The 21,617-nt window shown below is 61.8% G+C and overlaps 1 protein-coding gene across 2 annotated transcripts; it reads left to right on the top strand.

Moving 5' to 3' along the window:
• The first annotated feature begins 3,676 nt into the window (after positions 1–3,676).
• EVPL (envoplakin) lies at positions 3,677–21,530 on the top strand. 2 transcript variants are annotated; one of them, XM_036088532.2, is made up of 22 exons: positions 3,677–3,962; positions 6,184–6,283; positions 6,656–6,810; positions 6,913–7,039; positions 7,833–7,958; positions 8,165–8,203; positions 8,357–8,518; positions 8,607–8,714; positions 8,894–8,989; positions 11,108–11,233; positions 11,514–11,660; positions 11,821–11,975; positions 12,149–12,246; positions 12,530–12,702; positions 14,051–14,229; positions 14,323–14,461; positions 14,584–14,777; positions 15,137–15,287; positions 16,570–16,653; positions 16,762–16,872; positions 16,982–17,074; positions 17,837–21,530. In XM_036088532.2, the coding sequence occupies exons 1-22, from the start codon at positions 3,865–3,867 to the stop codon at positions 21,263–21,265; spliced, it is 6,090 nt and encodes a 2,029-aa protein (XP_035944425.2). In that variant the 5' UTR covers positions 3,677–3,864; the 3' UTR covers positions 21,266–21,530. The 2 variants fall into 2 exon arrangements, with proteins under 2 accessions (XP_035944425.2, XP_077922245.1); XM_078066119.1 differs by having other exon boundaries at positions 6,634–6,810.
• Positions 21,531–21,617: the final 87 nt, after the last annotated feature.

The following is a 21,617-nucleotide window of genomic DNA, read 5'->3' as shown; positions in this document are numbered from 1 at the left end:
AGTAGGGTGGGTTGGTTGGTTGGTTGGTTTGAAGTGCTTCCTCTATACTCTCCCTGTAAAAGCCCCAAAAGGAATAACCAGCTCCTTTTCCTGCCTTTTGTGCTCTAGATAGGCAAGCCGTGGTCGCCTTCTCTTCTCTCCTTCAGCATTTGTTTTAGCAGGCTTATTGGGCAGACTCACAGCCCAGAGAGCCTCCTCCAGACCACCCTGTAGGTTCCTGGGGCCACAGCTTTGCCTCCCTCAGCACCTGCACGCACAGGGAGACTCAGCCCCAGCTCCCCTCCTCACCGGCCCTCATCCTCTCCAGGCCCAGCTGGTGGAGGCACCTTCTCTCCTCAGCGCCCCAAGGAAGTGTGAGGCAGGAGAGGTTATCAGCCAGCTCGGCTCCAAGGGTCTGATGGCAGAGCTTTTGTACAAACAGAGGGTAATTTCCTGAGACGGCAGAGCTTGTCCTGACCGAGGAGCATATGGGAGCGTGGCAGGTTATGGCTCCCAGGGCAAAGTCGGGAATTGCCATCATCTGCTTCAGCAGGGAGAGGAATGTCCCCTGCAGGAGGAGAGAGTGGGTAGCTTAAGCCCTGGTGCGCTATCCAAGCTGCCACCCTTCGCCTAGCTGCACATGTGCATGGCGGCCTTGGAGCTGGCAGCTCGCGGCTTTCAGTCCCGATCAGCTCGCCTGCTCTGGCCCCCCACCCCGTGAGCTGTGAGTGGCCCGCATCGGCCTGCCTGCCAGCTCCAGGCTAGGGGGTGTGAGAAGCTGCTACTTGGAGTCCTAGCTGGCACGGTGCCGGGGGGGAGACCCCGGACCAGTGGCCTCAACCTCCCACTCCACAGAGGAGGAAGCCAGTGTCGGGCGAGGGGAGGCCCCAGGGGCAGGACAGGGAGCCAGGCCTGGGCTTCCTGCCTGGTTCAGAAGGAGGAGATGTGGCAGGGCGAGGCCTGGGAAGGCTGAAAGTTGTTGCACGCTGTCCAGCTTCTAGGCCAGGGCTGTTTGGTACAGTTGTCCAGTTAACCCTTGAAAAGCCTGGGTCAACTTATATGGGGCTTTCTTTCTTTCTTTTTTTTTTTTATAAATTTTTTATAAATACAGTCCAATGCTGTAAATATATTTTTTCTTCCTTACGATTTTCTTAATGACATCTTTTCTCTAGCTTTCTTCGTTGTGGGAATACAGTATATAATACGTATCGCACACAGAACATGTATTGAGCGACCATTTCTGTTACTGGTAAGGCTTCTGGTCAACAGTAGGCTGTTAGTAGTTAAGTTTGGGGGGAGTCAAAAGTTATACAGAGATCTTCAAGTGCATGGGGAGGTCGGCGCCCCAACCCCCACATTGTTCAAGGGTCAACTTAGCGTGAGCCACAAATGCAAGCCCAAGCCACATGTGTAATTTTAAGTTTTCGAGTAGCCACATTTTAAAAAAAGTAAAAAGCAGATGAAATTGATTTTTAAAAGTGTATTTCATTTAACACAGTGTATCCAAAATATTGTGGCTTTAATCAAGATAAAAAAAATTATTGATGAGGTATTTCACATCTTTCTTTCCACACTGAGTCTGAGTTCCAGCGACTGAAATCTTGTGGCTGCCGTGTGGGACCGTGCAGGTCTCCACAGAGGCTCTGTCCCATCCTGGCCACCTAAATGGCCCTTGTCTTTCTCACATATTTAAAACCCGCATCTTTCTTTCTTTGTCCCTCTCCCTTCTCCTGTGCTTTGGTCTTGGGGGTCAGAGTCACTGCCATGTGACTAGGAGCATCTCCCAGACGAGGCTGTTCCTGCCGGCTGCATGTCAGCCCCTATCTGGGGCGCTGGGGCCTGATTTGATTCGGCATTAGACAGTCACGCCAGGAATTCAGCTCTTGTTTTTCTTGCCATGAATCAGTTAGCCCTAATCTCGGGCGTGTGAGAGCCTTCTGTGCCGCTCATTTATTTCCAGGAGAGCTTCTGCAGACAGGAGACAGAGCTCAACCGTTCCAAATCTCAGTCTGGTTGCCTTTCGCCTCCTGCCATCGGCAGCCGGGGTCTGCATCCCTCTACCCTGTCCAGCTTCGGGGGGCTGGGGAGGGCTCCCCTTGCTGCTCCTCTCCCGGGGCTGGAGTCTAGACATCTTTTCCCCCTGGGCCCCCTACCTCCAACGACCACCACCTCCCAGGAAGGAGCCCCGAGTTCTCGGGGAGGCAGGCCAGGGGGCTGAGGGCTGCAGTCTCCTGCCTCCCGTCTTGGCTCTCCTGGGCTCGTCCAATCTCAAAGATAAGGAAGTGAGCTCTGTGGTTGGAGATGAGAGGCTGGCGCGTTCAGGGCTGGCTCCTGGATCCTGCAGTCATTTAAACAATGGCCCCTTTCTGAGGACAGTTGATTGCAGGCCTGCTAGTAGTGGTTCAAAGAAAATTGTTACCCAGCAATAACATGGAGGAGAGGCTGGGGTGGGGGTGCATGGCCTCTAGGCCTGGCCTTCTATCTCTGGCTCCAGCTCACACTCAACCTCAGCTTCCTTGTTGCTACTTGTCAAGGCCCCCTGGTGCCCTCCTCACCCCCGCTGTCCCCCCAGCCCCTCCCCTGCCAGGATGGGTGACTCCTGTGTCCCCTCTCCAGGACCAGGTTCAGTGGCTTGTCCATGAGATGCAGCCAAAAGGGACTCCAACCTCTTCTGTCCCACTTGGGCATGTGACCAGTCTCAGTTGTCCCCCTGCCCTCTCTAGTTGGAGAGATCCATCCCTACGTCTTCTCTGTTTTCTGCCCTCAGCTGGGCTTTACCAGGATGTCCCCCATGCCCCGAAACCAGCACAGCCGCATCCCTCCCCTTTGCTACTCGTCCAGCCCGCCCTCCACCGACGCTGTCATGGTTCCAGGGAGTGGCTCTCTAGCTGTAGAAGGATTCTTCGACGTGGGCAGTGAAAGGAGGGCCTGCAAATAGGGGGGCACCGCAGGAGAAGGCAGCTAGCAAGATGGCCTGCCTGGCACTCGATGCAAGGAAGAGGCCAATAAACTGGCACCATGTCCACCACCCCATCTGACTCCAGAAAAGCCACGAGGGGCCCCTTCTGGGGGACCGAGTGAGGAGAGGCCGGCAGCAAAACCCAAGTACAGTGGGTTCCCAGGGGGCTCAGCCAGACCCTAGGCTCAGCAGCACCTGGAGGCTAATGCTGGGGGTCCTGGGGTGAGGGGCGCAGGGGGCATCCCAGCCCCTCCGGAGCTGGTCTGAGACTCTTCGGAGGATCCCACAGCCACAGACAGGATGACACTGAGCCAGCCAGGAAGGTCAGGCAGTGGGACTGTGGGGTTGTCGTCTGGGGAGCCGACTGGGTGGTGCCCGCTTTTAAAATGTACCTTGTGCCAGTTGTCTGGGGTGAATGCCCCCTGTGGCTGCCCCGTAGTGGTGACGGGGAGCGGCGCCCCCTCTGCCGGGGCGGGGTGAGAGCTGTGGGTGGGGGCATGCCTGATCGCCTGATGGCTGGGCCTCTGTCCATCTGCAGCCCTGTCCCTCCGGGGCCCGGCTCTTTCCCCGTCTGGGTGTGATCTCTGCCGGTTCCCTCTGGGTGTGTGGGTGTAACAAGTCCGAACCTTCTCTGGGAGTCGGCGGGCTCGGGCGCCCCGCCCTCTGGGCTGTGCCCTTTCCTCCCCGAACTGGTTGTGCAGGAGCGGCCGAGTGTGGGCAGTGTGGGTGCGTGCGCGGCAGCCCCGGCCCACGCTCGCTCACTGCCTCACCTGCGGGGAGGGGCCTCCCAGAAACCGCCTTCCCGGTGCCCGGCCACCCCACCTCACCAGAGCCCAGCCGAGCAGCGAGCGAGGACACACGCCTGCCGCCCGCCACCTGCCTGCACCGGCCGAGCCCAGCCTGCGCCGGCACCCGCCTTTACGACCATGTTCAAGGGTCTGAGCAAAGGCTCCCACGGGAAGGGCTCCCCTAAGGGCTCCCCGGCCAAGGGCTCTCCCAAGGGCTCCCCCAGCAAGCACAGCCGGTGAGCGGGGCCTGGGGCAGCGGGCTGGGGCGGGAGGGGGTGGTGCCAGGCCCAGGTGCTCTAGCCTCCTGGAGATGGCAGCCTGGCATTCAGGACCAGCCCAGTGCTGGCATTTAGTGTCCCCAGGCCAAAAGTCTGGGGGTGGTGGTGGGGTGGACTCTCTCCCAAGCCCAAACGGGGGCCTGGGGCTCCCACGTTGTCCAGGGGGCCTGAGGGCCGCAGGTAGGGGTGCTCTGCTGGAGACACACTGCATGGGGAGGGGCCAGGGGGCTGGGAGACCGGAGTGCTTGGCTCCGTGTCTGTGGCTCTGCCCTCAAGGCTCTGCTTGGGCTGGGCTGACCCTTGGAACCTGGGCCCAGGGTGGGCAGAAGGACTGAGGCCAAGAGGTGGAGGTGGGGTGCCTGGTGCGGGGGGGCGGGGCTGTGCTGCGGAGCCTCAGCTGCAGCTGTCCTCACAAGGCTCTCCCCTCGGGCCTTGAGTTTTGTTACAATGTTGGGGTGATTCTTGCACCACGTGGGTATGAGGAGAGGCTGTGGGGAAAGGGGAGGGCCCGCGGGCCAGGACATCGCCAGAGCCTCCCTCTGCTCCCCCGGCTTCCCCGCCGGACGCAGCCTGGCTCTCGGCAGCCACATGGGCCGCAGACAGACTTGGCTGCTTCCCTCCGTTTCTTCCCTCACCGGCCCCTGCAGGGCGGAGGTGGCAGATGGGAGCAGAGATGAAGGGCTCATTACCCTGATAGGGATCGGACCGGGGCGATGACGCGGAGGCTGGGCTTCTGGGCGGACAGGAAGGACAGCAGTTAAGACTCTCACTGGAGTGATCTGTCGTCCCTGGCGCTCCGGGGCCCTGCCCAGGGTGGAGTGTGCCACCCCCGGTGGGAGCAGCCCTCCCAGGAGGCCGGGCCTGAGGACAGGTCGCCCAGGGGTCAGGGGTCAGGACCCACAGCTCCCTGTCCCCAGGCAGGCTCCTAGCCTGGGGCAGCTGGGGGCTCTGTCCACACAGCCAGGTCGGCTCTGGCTGCCGTCCCCCAAACTGGGGTCACTGGTCCCCTGCTGTGCAGTCCATTCAACATATATTTATTGAGCACCTACCGTGTGCCAGGACTGTTGTGGGCACTGAGGTGCCGCCTTACACAGAACCAACAGGTCCTTGCCTTCATGGAGCTCACATCCTAGTGGAATAAACACCAGCACGTGTGGATGCTTCAGAATGCACTCATTCTCCTAACACAGTAGCACTGTGATGTAGATATTATTAAAGCCCCACTTTACAAGTGAGGGCACAGAGAGTTTAAGTAACTTGCCCAGGGCCACACAGCAGTAGTGCTAGAGAATGATCAAACCCAGGCTGTTTGGCCACAGAATTCTTTCAGACTGGGTCTTCACTGGCACTGCCCCTCTGCCTGGGCAGGGACGTGGGGGTGGGGTGGGCTCATCCTTCAACCCCTAGTTCAAGGCCCAGCTCAGTGAAGCCTTCCCTTCCCCAGGACTGTAACTTCATAGGGTGCTGTGCTTATGAACCTTGGACCACTCTACTTTTATTAGGTCTGCTTGGGCCTCTAGGCCCCAGAGAGTGAGCTCAAGCACACAGCAGGCGCCCCATGGAAAGGACCTTGTGGGGCCAGATCAGGCGCGTACTCTGCTCCTTGCTGTGTGACCTGGAGCATGTCAGGTCCTAATCTGGTCTTAATCCTCAAATCTGGGCACTGTCGGCGTGCCCCAACAATCTCTTGGCCTCCCCCGCCCCAGGGCTGTGCAGCTCCTCCAAACGGTTGTTAGCCTGGGCATAGGCAAAGCCTGGGGTGGTGAGGGGGAGACAGGCTGGGTGGGGGGAGGTTGGGGTGGGGGACAGCCGGTCCAACTGGCCCTCCCCAGAGCCCAGCCGTGCTGAGCCATGATTCACTCCCAAGGAAGTGGCAGGGAGCTGGGTGGGGTTGGAAGCTCCCTGCCAGGACAGTGATGTTGGTCTGCTGCATGGTGCCAGGCACCTGAACCCCCAGGTGAGGACAGTGCTCCCCCACCTTCAGGGCTGGGCATCTCACAGAGTCTCCCACAGAGAGAGGCCAGAGCTCCCCAGGTCCTAGACGCCTCCCTCCCGGGCAGTGAGCCCAGCTGGAGGACAGGACAGGGCAGAGGGAGACAAGGGACCCCACGCAGGGGGGACAGAGGGGTCTTTTCCAACCATGCTGGCTCTGTCTTCCCCACCCCCCACCGCACCCCAGGGCTGCCACCCAGGAGTTGGCCCTGCTCATCTCCTGCATGCAAGCCAATGCTGACCAGGTGGAGAGGCACATCCTGGAGACCCAGAAGAGACTGCAGCAGGTAAGGCCTCAGCGGCAAACGGCGGGGAGCGGGGGGGGGGGGGGGCATGGGAGGCTCACTAAAGCCCCAGAGTGCCCACCGGGGGCGGCTAAAGTGGGACAGACAACCCTTGTCCCTCACCAGTCTTTCCCCAAACACGGTGGGAGAGAGGGTTCAGCTCTCCTTTTCTGTTGGACTCCCAACCTGGTGGGTCAGAGGGGCTCGGGGTGGGGGGGGGCCGGGTCTCCCCTGTGTCCCTGCACCTGCCCCACCGATGCCCTGGGCCGGGCCCTCTGCCAGTGTGGACACCGAGGTTGGCCGTGCAGCCTGGGGAACTCAGGGTGGGCTCAGGCGGCAATGCGGGGCCGCAGGGATGTCGTCCCCCACCTACAGGACCAGCTGCGCAGTGAGCAGAGCCAGGCCCTGCAGCACCGGCAGGAGGTGGGCCACAGCCTGAAGGAGGCCGAGGTGCTGCTGAAGGACCTCTTCCTGGATGTGGACAAGGCCCGGCGGCTCAAGCACCCGCAGGCCGAGGAGATCGAGAAGGAGTACGTGGGGTGGCAGCCAGGGCCAGGGCTCCAGGACGGAGGCGCTGGGGTTCCAGGGGAGCCCCAGGCCCAGCCCTGACCTGCTGGCCACCTCCTTGGCAGCATCAAGCAGCTGCACGAGCGGGTGACCCAGGAGTGTGCCCAGTACCGTGCCCTGTATGAGAAGATAGTGCTGCCGCCGGACGTGGGGCCCAGGGTCGACTGGGCGCGTGTGCTGGAGCAGAAACAGGTCAGGGCTGTCCTCCATGTCGGAGACACCTCCAGGAGCTCAAAATCACACCTGGCACAATCAGAGAGCAAAACTGAGCTGTGTGCCATCAGGGGCCTGTTGGTGCACTTGCACCTGGGGAGGGTCTGGGACGGGAGAGAGAAGAGGAGACAGTGCAGTCAGGGAAGGCTTCCTGCAGGAAGCGGCATATGAAGAGGCTCAGAGAGGTGGGAGGGCTTAGTTAGGCTGGGGTGAAATGCCGAGGAGAGGACATTCCAGAAAGAAGAAATAGAGGCTCCAGCCTGGGGTGTGGTGGGAAGTGGGGTTTTCTGGGCAGGCAGGCAAAGCCAGGGCACCCTGAACATCGGGTGAGGAACTGTGCTTTGATGCCACAACAGAAGGGGTGCCGTGATGACAGTGAAGGGACAGTGGGGGGGGGGAGGGCATGGGCAGAGGAGGGTGTCACAGGGTCCCAGAGCCTAGCGAGAGGATTCTAGGCAGGAGGTGCCGAGGCCAGGGAGGTAAGGAGGCAGGGAAGAGTAGGAGGATGTTTTAGAGGCTGAGCCCTGTGTTCTGGGGACCAGTAGGAGTCAAGGGCTGTAGTCATGAAGATGCTCAGGCCTCGGCCCGGGCCACTGGAGAATAGCTTGTCCCCCAGGGTGAGCTGGTTGCCGATCCCCGAGGCCACCCAGCTGGCCCGTCCACCCTCTGCCCAAACGACCAATTCCACTCCTCCATATGTGGACGCGGGGAGGACGAGGGAGGGCCGCCGCCCCAGCCCTGCGGCTGCACTGAGTGGCCAGCTCTCCTGCAGAAGCAGATCTGCGAGGGCCGGTTCGGGCCGGGCATGCCAGAGCTGGAGGAACAGGTCGCCGAGCACAACATCCTGCAGAAGGAGATCGAGGCCTACGGGCAGCAGCTCCGGAACCTCATCGGGCCGGTGGGTGACGTACCTCCAGGCCTGGCCCTCCAGCCCTACCCCCACTTTCTCCCATCTGAGCCTGTGTGACCCAGCAGGCCCTCTGGGGCAAGGGATGCGGGTGGGGGCACAGTCGGCCCAGGGTGTGGGCGGCCATCTCCCCTGCACCCCGCCTCTCACTGAGCCTGCTTTGTCCCCCACCCCCGTCCCCCCATTGGTCGAGGCAGGACGCAGCCACCATCAGGAGCCAGTACCGGGACCTCCTGGTGAGCAAGGGAAGGGCTGGGCTGGGGGGCTGGGCTGGGAGTGGGGCAGGGCCCAGCTGCCTGCACCCTTGGTGGGGGGGGCAGCGTTTCTGGGCGCAGGCTGACGTGGCCCCCTGCTACTCCTCCTCCCGCCCCACGTCTCGCCGAGCACAGAAGGCGGCCTCATGGCGCGGGCAGAGCCTGGGCAGCTTGTACACGCACCTGCAGGGCTGCACGCGCCAGCTAAGTGCCCTGGCCCAGCAGCAGCAGGGCATCCTGCAGCAGGACTGGAGCGACCTCCTGGCGGACCCCGAGGGCGTGCGGCGGGAGTACGAGGTGGGTGGGGGAGACTGGGGTTGGGAGGGGGGACAGGGGCATCCTCAGCCTGTCCCCTCCTTGCCCATGCTCCTGACTCTGCCCCCAGCACTTCAAGCAGCACGAGCTGCTGAGCCAGGAGCAGAGCGTGAACCAGCTGGAGGATGATGGGGAGCGCATGATGGAGCTGGGGCACCCGGCTGTGGGGCCCATCCAGGTGCGAAGGACAGATCCCGCCCATTGTCGCAGGGACACCTGCTCCCTCAGCCGGTGGAGGTGGGGAGGGGGGCTTCCCAGGGAGGCTGGGGAGAGGGAGACCCGGCCCAGGTCTGGGCAGCAGATGGGGGCACAGGTCTGGGCGAGCATGGCCTGAGGGCTCGGTGCTGCTGTCCGCAGACCCACCAGGAGGCCCTGAAGATGGAGTGGCAGAACTTCCTAAATCTCTGCATCTGCCAGGAGAGCCAGCTGCAGCACGTGGAGGCCTACCGCCGGGTGAGCCTGGGGGCGGGGGAGCAGGGCCAGGCAGGGGAGACCCCCGGGCCGGGCCATCGAGGGGCCTGGAGAACGCCACAGGACGCGTTCACATGGAGGGAGACAGGGTGCCTCCTAAAAATGGCAGAGCTGTGTCGTTGTGAATAGGTCCCCAAAGGAAAATGATGTCATGCGAGCGTTCGCCACAGGGTGATACAGCTTCCAGGGAGGGTTGGTTCTTTTTTTTTTTATTTTTATTTTTTTAAATTTTTTTTTTTTTTTTAAGATTTTATTTATTTGCGAGAGAGAGAATGAGAGACAGAGAGCATGAGAGGGAGGAGGGTCAGAGGGAGAAGCAGACTCCCTGCTGAGCAGGGAGCCTGATGTGGGACTCGATCCCGGGACTCCAGGATCACGACCTGAGCCGAAGGCAGTCGCTTAACCAACTGAGCCACCCAGGCGCCCCAGGGAGGGTTGGTTCTTAAGGGGGAAAAAACCCCTTCCTCTTTTTTTTTTTTTTTTTTAAAGCGTTTATTTATTTATTCATGAGAGACAGAGAGAGAGAGAAGCAGAGGGAGAAGCAGGCTCCCAAGGAGCAGGGAGCCCGATGTGGGACTCGATCCCAGGACCCTGGGATCATGACCTGAGCCGAAGGCAGACGCTCAACCGTCTGAGCCACCCAGGCGCCCAAAACCCTTCCTCTTTTTATTTTATTTTATTTTTTTTATTTTTTTAAAAGATTTTATTTATTTATTTGACAGAGAAAGACACAGCGAGAGAGGGAACACAAGCAGGGGGAGTGGGAGAGGGAGAAGCAGGCTTCCCGCAGAGCCAGGAGCCCGATGCGGGGCTCGATCCCAGGACCCCGGGATCATGACCTGAGCCGAAGGCAGACGCTTAACGACTGAGCCACCCAGGCGCCCCCCCTTCCTCTTTTTAAGCATTAATCACCAGTATACATCCCTGAAGGATATGCGGCATATCTGTAGTATTACAATTTTATAGAGATGGTAGCAAGATTAAGGAAAAGACGTCCCAAAACTCTCCTTAGAAGGGATGATAATGAAAAGAGGGTTGAGAAAAACGGACAAAACACTCAACAGGGACTTTTTTTTTTTTTTGGTAATTTCTACCCAAAATGTTTCATATGCTTTGAGAGGGACAAAAGCCAAAGAGTTTTATTCTTCCTTTTTAAAAAAATATTTTCGGGGCACCAGGTGGCTCAGTCGTTAAGCGTCTGCCTTCGGCTCAGGTCATGATCCCAGGGTCCTGGGATTGAGCCCCGCATCGGGGTCCCTGCTCCGCGGGGAGCCTGTTTCTCCCTCTGCCACTCCCCCTGCTTGTGTTCCCTCTCTCGCTGTGTCTCTGTCAAATAAATAAATAAAATCTTTAAAAAAAAAAAATTTTTCCTACGTCACCACCCTACCATTATCACGCCTGTGGACAGGAATTCCGTAGCATCACGGAGCTGCGCGATGTTTCTTTTTTTTTTTATGTTAATCTCCATACATTACATCATTAGGTTTTGATGTACTGTTCCATGATTCATTGTTTGCATATAACACCCAGTGCTCCATGCAGAACGTGCCCTCTTTAATACCCATCACCAGGCTAACCCATCCTCCCCCCCTCCCCTCTAGAACCCTCAGTTTGTTTTTCAGAGTCCATCGTCTCTCATGGTTTGTCTTCCCCTCCGATGTCCCCCCCTTCATTCTTCCCCTCCTGCTATCTTCTTTTTTTTTTTTCCTGGCTGGGATCGGGGGTGGGTGCCTAAGTGTGGGGATCTGAAGCAGATCTGAGGCAAATAATACATTATATGCGGGATGTTTCTTTAGAGCGTGCTCCCAGCTTCCACTCCAGCCCCGATCCCAGCCAGGACGACTGCAGGTGCTGGAGTGAGCAGGAGAGCCCCGCCTCCACCTGGGCAGGAAGGACAGAAGCCCAGCTGTGTTATAACACTAAACACTAAAACAAGCTCAGTGGGCCCAAAATGCACCATTTGCAGAGCACTGCAGCGGAAAAGGCCCCCCGGCCTGGAGAGCCGACTGCCAGGGCCTGACAGTTTGCGTTTAGCTGACTTGCAGGGTTGGTGGGCAGTGGGCTGCCGCGAGCGCTGCCCCTGACTGCCCACGACCTCAGTTCCAGGAAGAGGCCGACTCCGTCAGCCAAACCCTGGCAAAGCTGAACTCCAGCCTGGACACCCAGTACAGCCCCGCCTCAGGGGCGCCCCCTGGTGCCCCCACAGAGCTGCTGCAGCAGCTGGAGGTGAGAGCGCCCCCCCCCCGGCCCCCCCCCAGGCCACCTGCATCCTACTCCGGGATTGGGGCTGGCCCCTGTGTCTGGGCCTCACCCTTCCCAGGGGCTTAGTCCTGCCCTGAGCAGCCCCTCCACCCCAACCAGCAGATTCCAGAATCCTGGGCCTCCTGGAGGGGCTTCTTTTCCTTTCCTGACTTAGAGATCCTGTCTCCATGTAGACCAGACCCCTGGCTCTCATGGGGGAGGGGAGGTGTGGGGCAGGCGTCAAGGGCAGCCTGGGACCCCACAGGCAGAGAAGAAGCAGCTGGCAGTCGCTGAGAAGACCATTAGGGACCTGCAGTGGCGTAGCCAACAGGTGGCCCCTCTGCAGCAGCGCAGGAACCCGCCCCAGCAGCCCCTGCACGTGGACAGCATCTGCGACTGGGACTCAGGAGAAGTATGGGCTCGGCCCGCCCATCCCCACCCTGCCCCAGCCCTACCCCTCTCCAAGCCCTGCCCCGCCTCTGGCCCATCCCTGCCCCTACCCCATCTGGGCCTTCATTCCTTCCCTATTCCCTGCCCTGAACCTCCACGACATCCCCCCCCCCATCCCCCAGGTGCAGCTGCAGCGGGGTGAGCGGTATTTGCTGATGGACAACACTGACCAGCACACCTGGGTCGTTCAAGGCCCAGGTGGGGAGACCAAACGTGCGCCAGCCGCCTGCTTCTGCATCCCAGCTCCGGACCCTGAAGCCGTGGCCATGGCCTCCAAGTGGGTCTGCCGGGGGATCCTCAGGGGCAGGAGGCAGGCTGTGGGCCCAGACCAGGTCCTGTGGTGTTTGAGGCCATGGCCTGGCCTTCTCCTGGACCCGTGACTCCTGGGGTGGGGTGCGGGGTTTGGAGAGAGAGGAGAGACATCCTTGTCTGATCTCCTCCTTGTTCTAGGCTGGCCTCGGAGCTGCAGGGCCTGAAGCAGAAATTGGGCACAGTCCAGAGCCACCTGACGGCCAGTGCTGAGCGGCCCTTAAAGACTGGCCAGCAGGGTACTGAGGGTCGGCCAGGGACTTGGGGAGTTTGTTGGCCACCGTGGGGGGGTTGCGATGGGCAGGGGGTGGCTCTGGATTAGGGACTTCTGCTAGGGGATTCCATCTCTTGGGTCGGCAAGCACCAAGCTTTGTCCCTCCCCTGGTTAGGCCCTGCCCGCCGTCCCCCTCCCTTCCTATCCCACACAGGACGCTCTGGGGGCCCCCAGGGAAGAGCTGCTCCTCAGGCAGATGGGCAGACGGGAGGTAGGCCCTGGACCCTCACGGCACCCTATGCCCCCAGCTCCCACTGGCTCAGCCCCAGGAGACCCACAGGCCCAGAAGCTCCTGACACAGATGACTCGGCTGGATGGAGACCTGAAGCAGATAGAGAAGCAGGTGCTGGCCTGGGCCCGGGCCCCGCTGAGCCGCACGACACCACTGGAGGACCTGGAGGGCCGCATCCAAAGCCACAAGGTGGGTGGGTGAGCGAGGACAGCGGGGATAAGAAACGGGCCTGCGCTGGGGGTGCATGAACTAAGGACAAAGCAAGTGTGGGAGCAGCCGCAGGGACCCAAGGCAGAGGAAGGGAGTGGACAGTCTGGGGCTCAAGCAAGCTGGTTCCCATCCTGGCTCCTCCCCTGACCAGCTCTGTGATCTTGGGAAGTCACTTAACCTCTCATCACCAAAAACAGACACAATAATACCCAATTCATCTGGATGAAGTGTACTAAGGCCCGGGAAGGTTCTAGAGGGGCAGGGCCCAGAATAAGGGCCCTGTACGCCACACTGGGGAGGCGTTCTGGCCAGGGTCCCGAGAGCAGCAAGGAAGCCTGAGCGTCTTCGGGGTGATTTCTCCTGGAGGCAGGTGGGGGCGCCTCCCTGGCCAGGTTGCAGTATGTAAACACCATCACAAAGAACTCATCCTCCGTCCCTCCCCACACCTGGGGGGGTACAGTTTGGGTTATGTCCTTCCCAACCGGTTTCTAGTCAAATGTATCCTTTGGGTTTGGTTTTTAAATGTCTGAGTCATGTCCTTACACATCATCGTGCAGCTTGTTGTCCGCTCCATCTTGTCCCGTAGGGATGAGGACATAGCGTTTCCCAGGTCAGGGGCCCCAGGGCGGGATGAGTGGGAGCTGTTGCAGGTTGGGTCTGCTCTGAGCCGGCGTGCTGGGCGTTTCTGAGGAAGTGTCATGGGGGGGGGGAGAGCAGGGGGAGGAGGCAGGGGCAGAAGAAGGCCGAGGGCTATAATGCCACCTCAGCGGACACCACCTCCACCCGGAGGCTCTGCGGCCGACAGGAGGCTGGGCCGTACAGCCGTGTGGGCAAGTCACTGGTTAGGACAGCACGGGGACCTGGCAGCCTCCAGTGCGTCCTTGAGTCTTGAAGTCACCGCTTCTCCGACGTCAGGCTGGGGCCACAGGAAGCCCAGTGAGACCGGAAGGCAGGCAGTGCGCCGTCCATAGTCCGGCATCGACGGCTTGCGGGACGGATGAGGGAATGAGGAGGAGCAGAATAACCCTACGTGGACAGAGCTAGGGCTCTGCCGCCCGACCTGGGGCGACGGGGCAGGGAACTGACGTTTTGTGCAGGGCACAGAGACACAGGGTCACGCTGCCTCGTCCCATCATTCTTCAGAGGAGGAGACTGGGGCTCAACCAGGCTGCCCAGGGTCATCCACATGGGGACTCTCGGGGCCAGGACTGTCCCCGGTCTCTGGCCTGTGCCCAGGCTCATACCCACCACACTCTGAGGCCAGGTGGGCAGGGTCTGGTTGACTTGGCAGGAAGGAGACCTCTGACCCTGCCCCTCCCTGCCCCAGGGGACAGCCCAGCAGCTGCAGGGCCTGGGAGCAGAGAAGGAGGCGGCCCAGCAGGAGTGTGAGGCGTTTCTGTCCACCCGGCCTGGGGGCCCCGCTGCCCTGCACCTGCCCCTGGCTCTCAACAGTGTCAAGAACAAGTACAGCGACGTGCTGATTCTCTGCAACCTCTACGGGGAGAAGTGAGTGCTCCGGGGAGTGGGGAAGGGGGCAGCTGGGTGGCATCGCTGGGGTGTGGCTGAGGGAGGGCCTGACCTTGGGCCGCCTCGAGACAGAGCCCGAGCCGCCCTGGGCCTGGAGCGCCAGATCCAGGACGTGGACAGGGTCATCCGAGGCTTCGAGTCCGCCGTGGCGCAGGAGGCCCCCATCCCCGCTGGCCCGGGGGCGCTGCAGGACAGGGTCAGCGAGCTGCAGGTGAGGGGCCGGGCGGCCTCCTGGTGGGAGGGGGCACGGCACCAAGCATTCACGGGCAGGTGGGGTCTCATGGTGACTCGTGGAACCACGAGGGTGCATGGCGCCGTGTCCCCTCCTCCCAGCGCCTGCGGAAGGAGCTGCTGGAACAGCAGGCCTGTGTGCTGGGGCTGCTCCGGGAGCTGAAGGCCACTGAGCATGCGTGCAGCGCCCTGCAGAACAACTTCCAGGAGTTCTGCCCAGACCTGCCTCGCCAGCAGCGCCAGGCGAGGGCCCTCACCGACCGCTACCACGCTGTGGGGGACCAGCTGGACCTACGGTGAGTGGCTGGGCCATCGGGGCTTGAGGCACGCCCCCACGGTGCCCAGCCGCTAAGCTGTGTGACCTCAGACTGGTGACTTCGCCTCTCTGAGGCTAGTTGCCTCACCTCTAAAACGGGGTGATAACAGTAGCTGTCTCCCAGGGTGAGCCTACCTACCTCCCCGGCCGAGACGGTCTGGCCCATCCCTGAATGCCCAGCTCCAACACAGGGCCAGAGTGAGGGGGATCAGCCTGGTGGGTCACTCGGGCCTTCTGACTCGTCCCAGGGAGGGAGGCGCTCACCAGCCTCCTCCGTGCACCCCTCACCTGCCGCAGAGGGCAGAGCTCACCTCTGCTCCGGGCCTGCTCCTCCCGCAGGGAGAAGATGTTGCAAGATGTCGGCCTCACCTACCAGCAGTTCAAGAACTGTATGGACAACCTGAGCTTCTGGCTGGAGCACCTGCCCCGCAACCAGGTGCGGCCCAGCGATGGGCCCAGCCAGATCGCCTACAAGCTGCAGGCGCAGAAGGTGAGGAGCTGGGGCTGCAGGTGACCTGGGGACAGGTCAGGCCCTTGACCTCCCCACGGGTACAGCTGCCTGGGCGCATGTGGCCGCCTAGTGGCCAGTGTTCTAAGAGACCTCAAAGCTCAGAACTCAGGCCTTCTGGGGGACCACCAACCACCCACCCCCCACCCTCAATGCTCCACCTGGCCCACAGAAACGGCAAGGCCGTCTCCATTGGGGGTTCCAACTCCTACCGCATCCTCTTCCTCATCCTTGCCAATCCCCGCCTATGCACTGGCAATGAACCAGAGGCCGCGGGTACAGCCGGCTCTCAGGCACCCCACAGTCTGGTGCCTCGCAGGCCATGACGCTGGTAAGTGGTCTGGTGGAGAGCCCACGGCAGGACACGTGGGGGCAGGACGAGTGGTCTGGAAGGCAAGGGCCTGGGGCTGCAGGAGGATGACGGTGTCTAAGGTGAGAGTAAGGGAGTAATGCCAGGAAGGTGGCTTGGGACAGACATTCTTAGAGCTGCCTGCAGATTAGAATCATCCAGGGGGCTTTTAAAACATCCCTGTAGAGGCACCTGGGTGACTCAGTCAGTTGGGCATCTGCCTTCAGCTCAGGTCATGATCCCGGGTCCTGGGATCGAGCCTGCCTGGGGCTCCCTGCTCAGTGGGGAGCCAACTTCTCTCTCTGCCTCTACCCCTTCCCCTGCTTGTGCTCTCTCTCAAATAAATAAGATCTTTTTTAAAAAATTAAAAAAAAGAAAAAGAAAACCAGCATCCCTGTACCAGAACCCCACTCCAGACTGATTAAATTGGAATCGCTGGGACCAGAACATCAGTACTCTTTTTTAAAGTTCCCACAAGTGAATAAAGGGGCAGCCAGGCTTAACAACAGTTGGGACAGAGCAGTGGTTCTCAGGGGGTGGTCCCTGGACCAGCAGTCCCAGCATCAGGGAGACACTTAGACGTGCAAATTCTCAGGCCCCAACCCAGATCTGCCCAGAGGCTCTGGGGGTGGGGCCTCAAATCTGTTTTAACGAGCTCTCTAGGTGGTTGTGATGCACAGCACTGGGTGAGAACCTCCCTGCTAGAACAGGAGCCTGAGGGTCACTAGGCAGAAGGAAGGGACTGTGCCAAAGAGAGGAAGGAAGATTTCCTGGAGAGAATCATGCCTGGAAAGGCAGTTTCCCAGGCGACCTCCCGCCCCTGTGGGGTGCTGGTGGCGCCCCGAGGCCCCTGCGGGGGAGACTGGGTGAGTGGTGTTTGCTGACCTCCCCTGCCTCTCACTTCCTTCCTGGCAGAGGCTGCAGCAGGAGGTCCAGGGCCGAGAGCAGGACAGGGCCATGGTGTCCCGCCTCTCCCAGGACCTGCAGGCAGCTCTCCAGGTGAGCACTTTCCTTCCTCTCCCCTCCCTCCTCCTGCCAGTCCCCTGCTCTCCCACCCCCAGCGGCCCCCACCGACCGAGAGCCTGTTGTCCTTCCCTCCCTGCTCAGGACTACGAGCTGCGGGCAGACACCTACCGCTGCTCCCTGGAGACCACCCAGGCAGGCTCAGCCCCCAAGAGACCCCGCGTGGCTCCTCTGCAGGAGAGCATCCAGGCGCAGGTGAGATGGGACAGAGCCGGCGGGGCTCGGCATCCCCCGGCAGCGGCTCTGCAGGCGCCACGGCCGGAGCTGACCCTGCCGTCGCTCTGCCTCCCTTCGGCCTCTCTAGGAGAAGAGGCTGACAAAGGCCTACACCGAGCTCACGGCTGCACGCCAGTGGGAGCTGCACCAGCTGGAGTTTGCCAGAAGGATGCTGGAGAAGGTATGGCGACAACACCCGTTCTGTCCCTGTGCCGGGCGGCCTGGGCTGCTCCTCGACCCGACCCCCTCTTCCCTTCCTCCTCGCCCTGCAGCCTGCGGCCCCAGGGCACGCACCGCGGCCCGGCCCGAGGGGGGCAGCTCCCCGCCTCCCCCTCCGCGCCCCCCCCCCCCCCCAGCAGCTCTTCCAGGCTGGTATCCATCTCAGAGTCAGGCCCCGGAGACTCATTCAGGGCAGGCACAGCTTCACCACTGGGAGGTCTGCTGGTGGGGACAGGAGAAAATCCCCACGTCTTCAGCCCTCAGACCAGCCACAATGGGCGAGAGGCCACCCAGATCTCCATGCCTGGGGCGCCAGGAGACAGAAGCCCTCTATGACTCTTGGTGTCTGGCTGAGGGACTTGCCAGCTTTCTCCTACCCAGAGGAGTACCCCAGAGGAGCGTGGGCCCATATCCGGGAGCCTGGATGGAAGGGGAGGGGGAAAGGTTTGGAAAGGAGACCTGTCCTGTTTGCACGTTCTAGTGCAAACCCCGCCCGAACGCCGCCTTGCATCCTAACATCGTGGGGCTGAGGGGTCCCCTCAAAATCCTGCATCCAAGCACCTCAGGTCTGTAGCTCCCACTCCTGGGACCTACCAGAAGTCTCAGGAAGCAGGGAGGGGTCTCCGATCTCAGGGTGGGGTGGGGTGGGGCTGGTGGAAATGGGGCTCATCCCTTTCCTCCCCCTCTGCTCCAGTACTCTTCCCTTCTTCCTCTCCCTCTGCAGAAGGAGCTCAGTGAGGATATCCAGGTGACCCATGACACACGGCAGGGGTCTGAGGGCCCGGCCGGAGCAGGGAGGGAGTCCGAGGCCCTGAAGTCCCAGCTGGAGGAGGAGAGGAAGCGGGTCGCACAGGTGCAACAGGAGCTGGAGGAGCAGAGGAAGCAGCTGCTGCAGCTGAGGACGCAGCGGCCCTTGGAGAGGCTGGAAGAGAAGGAAGTGGTGGAGTTCTACCGGGACCCCCAGCTGGAGAGCAGCCTGTCCAAGGTGAAGTCCCAGGTGGAGGATGAAGGCAAGAAGCGGGCCGGCCTGCAGGCAGACCTGGAGGCGGTGGCCCAGAAGGTCGTCCAGCTGGAGAGCAAGAGGAGGGCCATGCAGCCTCACCTGCTGACCAAGGAGGTCACCCAGATCGAGAGGGACCCCGGCCTGAGTAGCGAGGCGGCCCAGCTCAGCGGCGAGATCCAGCATCTGCGGGGGGAGAACGCCACCGTCTCGGCCCGGCTAGAGGTGCTAAAGAAGGAGCTGCTGGCCCTGGAGCAGAAGGCGCCGAACGTGAAGGAGAAGGTCGTGGTGAAAGAAGTGGTCAAGGTGGAGAAGGACCCGGAAATGCTCAAGGCAGCCCAGGCCCTGAGGCGGCAGTTGGAGGAGGACACGGGGCGGAGGAAGGCGGCGGCCGAGGCTGTGGCCAAGCTGCAGTCTCGCATTGAAGACCTAGAGCGTGCGATCAGCGCCGTGGAGCCCAAGGTGATCGTGAAGGAGGTGAAGAAGGTGGAGCAGGACCCAGGCCTTCTCGAAGAGGCGTCCAGGCTGAGGAGCCTCCTGGCAGAGGCCAGGAGCAAGAACGCGACACAGGCACGGGAGCTGGAGGACCTGCGTGGCAAGTACAGCGTGGTGGAGAAGCAGAAGCCCAAGGTGGAGCTCCAGGAGCGTGTCCACGAGACCTTCCAGGTGGCTCCTGAGACGCAGCAGGAGATGACGCGGCTCCGGGCCCAGCTGCAGGAGACCGCCAGCAAGAGGAGCCGCGTGGAGCAGGAGGTGGAGGGGCTGCTGCCCGACCTGGCCGCCCTCCGGGCCCAGAAGCCAGCGGTGGAGTACAAGGAGGTGACGCGGGAGGTGGTGAAGCACGAGAGGAGCCCCGAGGTGCTGCGGGAGATCGACCGCCTGAAGGCCCAGCTCAACGAGCTGGTCAACGGCAGCGGGCGGGCCCAGGAGCAGCTCATCCGGCTGCAGGGGGAGCGCGATGAGTGGAAGCGGGAGCGGTCCAAGGTGGAGACCAAGACGGTGAACAAGGAGGTGGTGCGCCATGAGAAGGACCCAGTCCTGGAGAAGGAGGCCGAGCGGCTGCGCCAGGAGGTGCGAGAAGCCGCCCAGAAGAGGCGGGCCGCCGAGGACGCGGTCCACGAGCTGCAGAACAGGTACCTGCTGCTGGAGAGGAGGCGGCCCGAGGAGAAGGTGGTGGTGCAGGAGGTGGTGGTCACTCAGAAGGACCCGAAGCTCCGCGAGGACCACAGCCGGCTGAGCCGGAGCCTGGACGAGGAGGCAGGCCGCCGGCGGCAGCTGGAGCGGGAGGTGCAGCAGCTCTGGGCCGGCGTGCAGGAGAAGGAGAGCCTGCTCAGCTTCCAGGAGGACCGGAGCAAAAAGCTGGCCGTGGAGAGGGAGCTGCGGCAGCTGACCTTGAGGATCCAGGAGCTTGAGAAGCGGCCTCCCGTGGTGCAAGAGAAGATCATCATGGAGGAGGTGGTCAAGCTGGAGAAGGACCCGGCTCTGGAGAAGTCCACGGAAGCCCTGCGGCAGGACCTGGACCAGGAGAAGACCCAGGTAACAGAGTTGCATCGGGAGTGCAAGAACCTGCAGGTCCAGATCGATGTCCTCCAGACCACCAAGTCGCAAGAGAAGACCATCTACAAGGAAGTGATCAGGGTGGAGAAGGACCGGGTGCTGGAGGGCGAGCGGTCCCGGGCGTGGGAGGTGCTTAACAGGGAGCGCTCGGCCCGGCAGAGCCGGGAGGAGGAGGTGCGGCACCTCCGGGAGCGGCTGGACAGGGCCGAGGCGCTGGGGAGGACCTGGGCCCGGGAGGAGGCTGAGCTCCAGAGGGCCCGGGACCAGGCGGACCAGGAGCGCAGGCAGCTGCAGCAGGAGCTGCGGGAGCTGGGGAGGCAGAAGCAGCGGAAAGTGCTGCAGCTGCAAGAGGAGGCGCAGCTGCTCACCCAGAAGACAGAGAGCGAGCGGCAGAAGGCCGCTCAGCAGGGCCAGGAGCTCTCGCAGCTCGAGGCGGCCATCCTCCGCGAGAAGGACCAGATCTACGAGAAGGAGAGGACCCTCCGGGGCCTCCACGCCAGGGTGAGCAGGGAGGAGCTCAACCAGGAGACCCAGACGCGAGAGACCAACCTTTCCACCAAGATCTCCATCCTCGAACCTGAGACAGGGAAGGACATGTCCCCGTACGAGGCCTACAAGAGGGGCATCATCGATCGAGGCCAGTACCTCCAGCTCCAGGAGCTCGAGTGCGACTGGGAGGAGGTCACCACCTCGGGCCCCTGTGGCGAGGAGTCCGTGCTCCTGGACCGCAAGAGCGGGAAGCAGTACTCCATCGAGGCCGCCCTGCGCTGCCGGCGCATCTCCAAGGAGGAGTACCATCTCTACAAGGACGGCCAGCTCCCCATCTCCGAGTTCGCGCTGCTCGTGGCCGGGGAGACCAAGCCCTGCTCCTCGCTCTCCATTGGCTCCATCATCTCCAAGTCCCCGCTCGCCTCCCCAGCCCCCCAGGGCCCCGGCTGCTTCTCTCCCAGCGTCTCCTTCGGGCTCAGCGATGACAGCTTCCCCATTGCTGGCATCTACGACACAACCACGGACAACAAATGCACGGTCAAGACGGCCGTGGCCAAGAACATGCTGGACCCCGTCACGGGGCAGAAGCTGCTGGAGGCCCAGGCGGCCACAGGGGGCATCGTGGACCTCCTCAGCCGGGAGCGCTACTCCGTGCACAAGGCTATGGGGAGGGGGCTGATCGAGAACACTTCGACGCAGAGGCTGCTCAATGCCCAGAAGGCCTTCACTGGCATTGAGGATCCCGTCACCAAGAAGCGGCTGTCGGTGGGCGAGGCCATCCAGAAGGGCTGGATGCCGCAGGAGAGCGTGCTCCCCCACCTGCAGGTGCAGCTCCTGACCGGGGGGCTCATCCACCCCAAGAGGACCGGCCGCATCCCTGTCCCTCAGGCCGTGCTCTCCGGAATGATCAGCGAAGAGCTGGCCCAGCTCCTGCAGGATGAGTCCAGCTACGAGAAGGATCTGACAGACCCCATCTCCAAGGAACGGATGAGCTACAAGGAGGCCATGGGGCGCTGCCGGAGAGACCCCCTGAGCGGCCTGCTGCTGCTCCCGGCCGCGCTGGGGGGGTACCGCTGCCGCCCCGCCTCCCCCCGGGTGCTGCGCTGACGCGGCCAAGCGGTCCTGGGGAGCGCGTGTGGGGGGCGGGCGGACGGCAGGCACCCCTCACCCCCAGAGCAGCCTGATCCGAGGGGCGGGTCTTCCCTCTGTCTGATCGCGGTGCTATTACTCAAAAGTTGGCGATGGTGGACCCCCCTCCCCTAACTCTGCTGCCCAGTCCATCCCCCGACCCCGAGATCAGCACATCTGTTTTTCCTCCCCGCTCCCCCACCCAGTGCTTCCAATAAACGAATTCTCCCAGCGTCTAGTTTGAGTTTGGGAACACAGAATTGATTTGTCTGAGCCATGAGCACAAGGGGCAGCGTGGCTGGGGGTCCTTCCCAGGTGGGAAGTGGACACG

This window comes from Halichoerus grypus, chromosome 2, assembly GCF_964656455.1.
Source record: "Halichoerus grypus chromosome 2, mHalGry1.hap1.1, whole genome shotgun sequence".
Lineage (NCBI taxonomy): Eukaryota > Metazoa > Chordata > Mammalia > Carnivora > Phocidae > Halichoerus > Halichoerus grypus.
The sequence above is the reverse complement of the archived record's forward strand: the minus strand, read 5'-3'. Positions and strand labels throughout refer to the sequence as shown.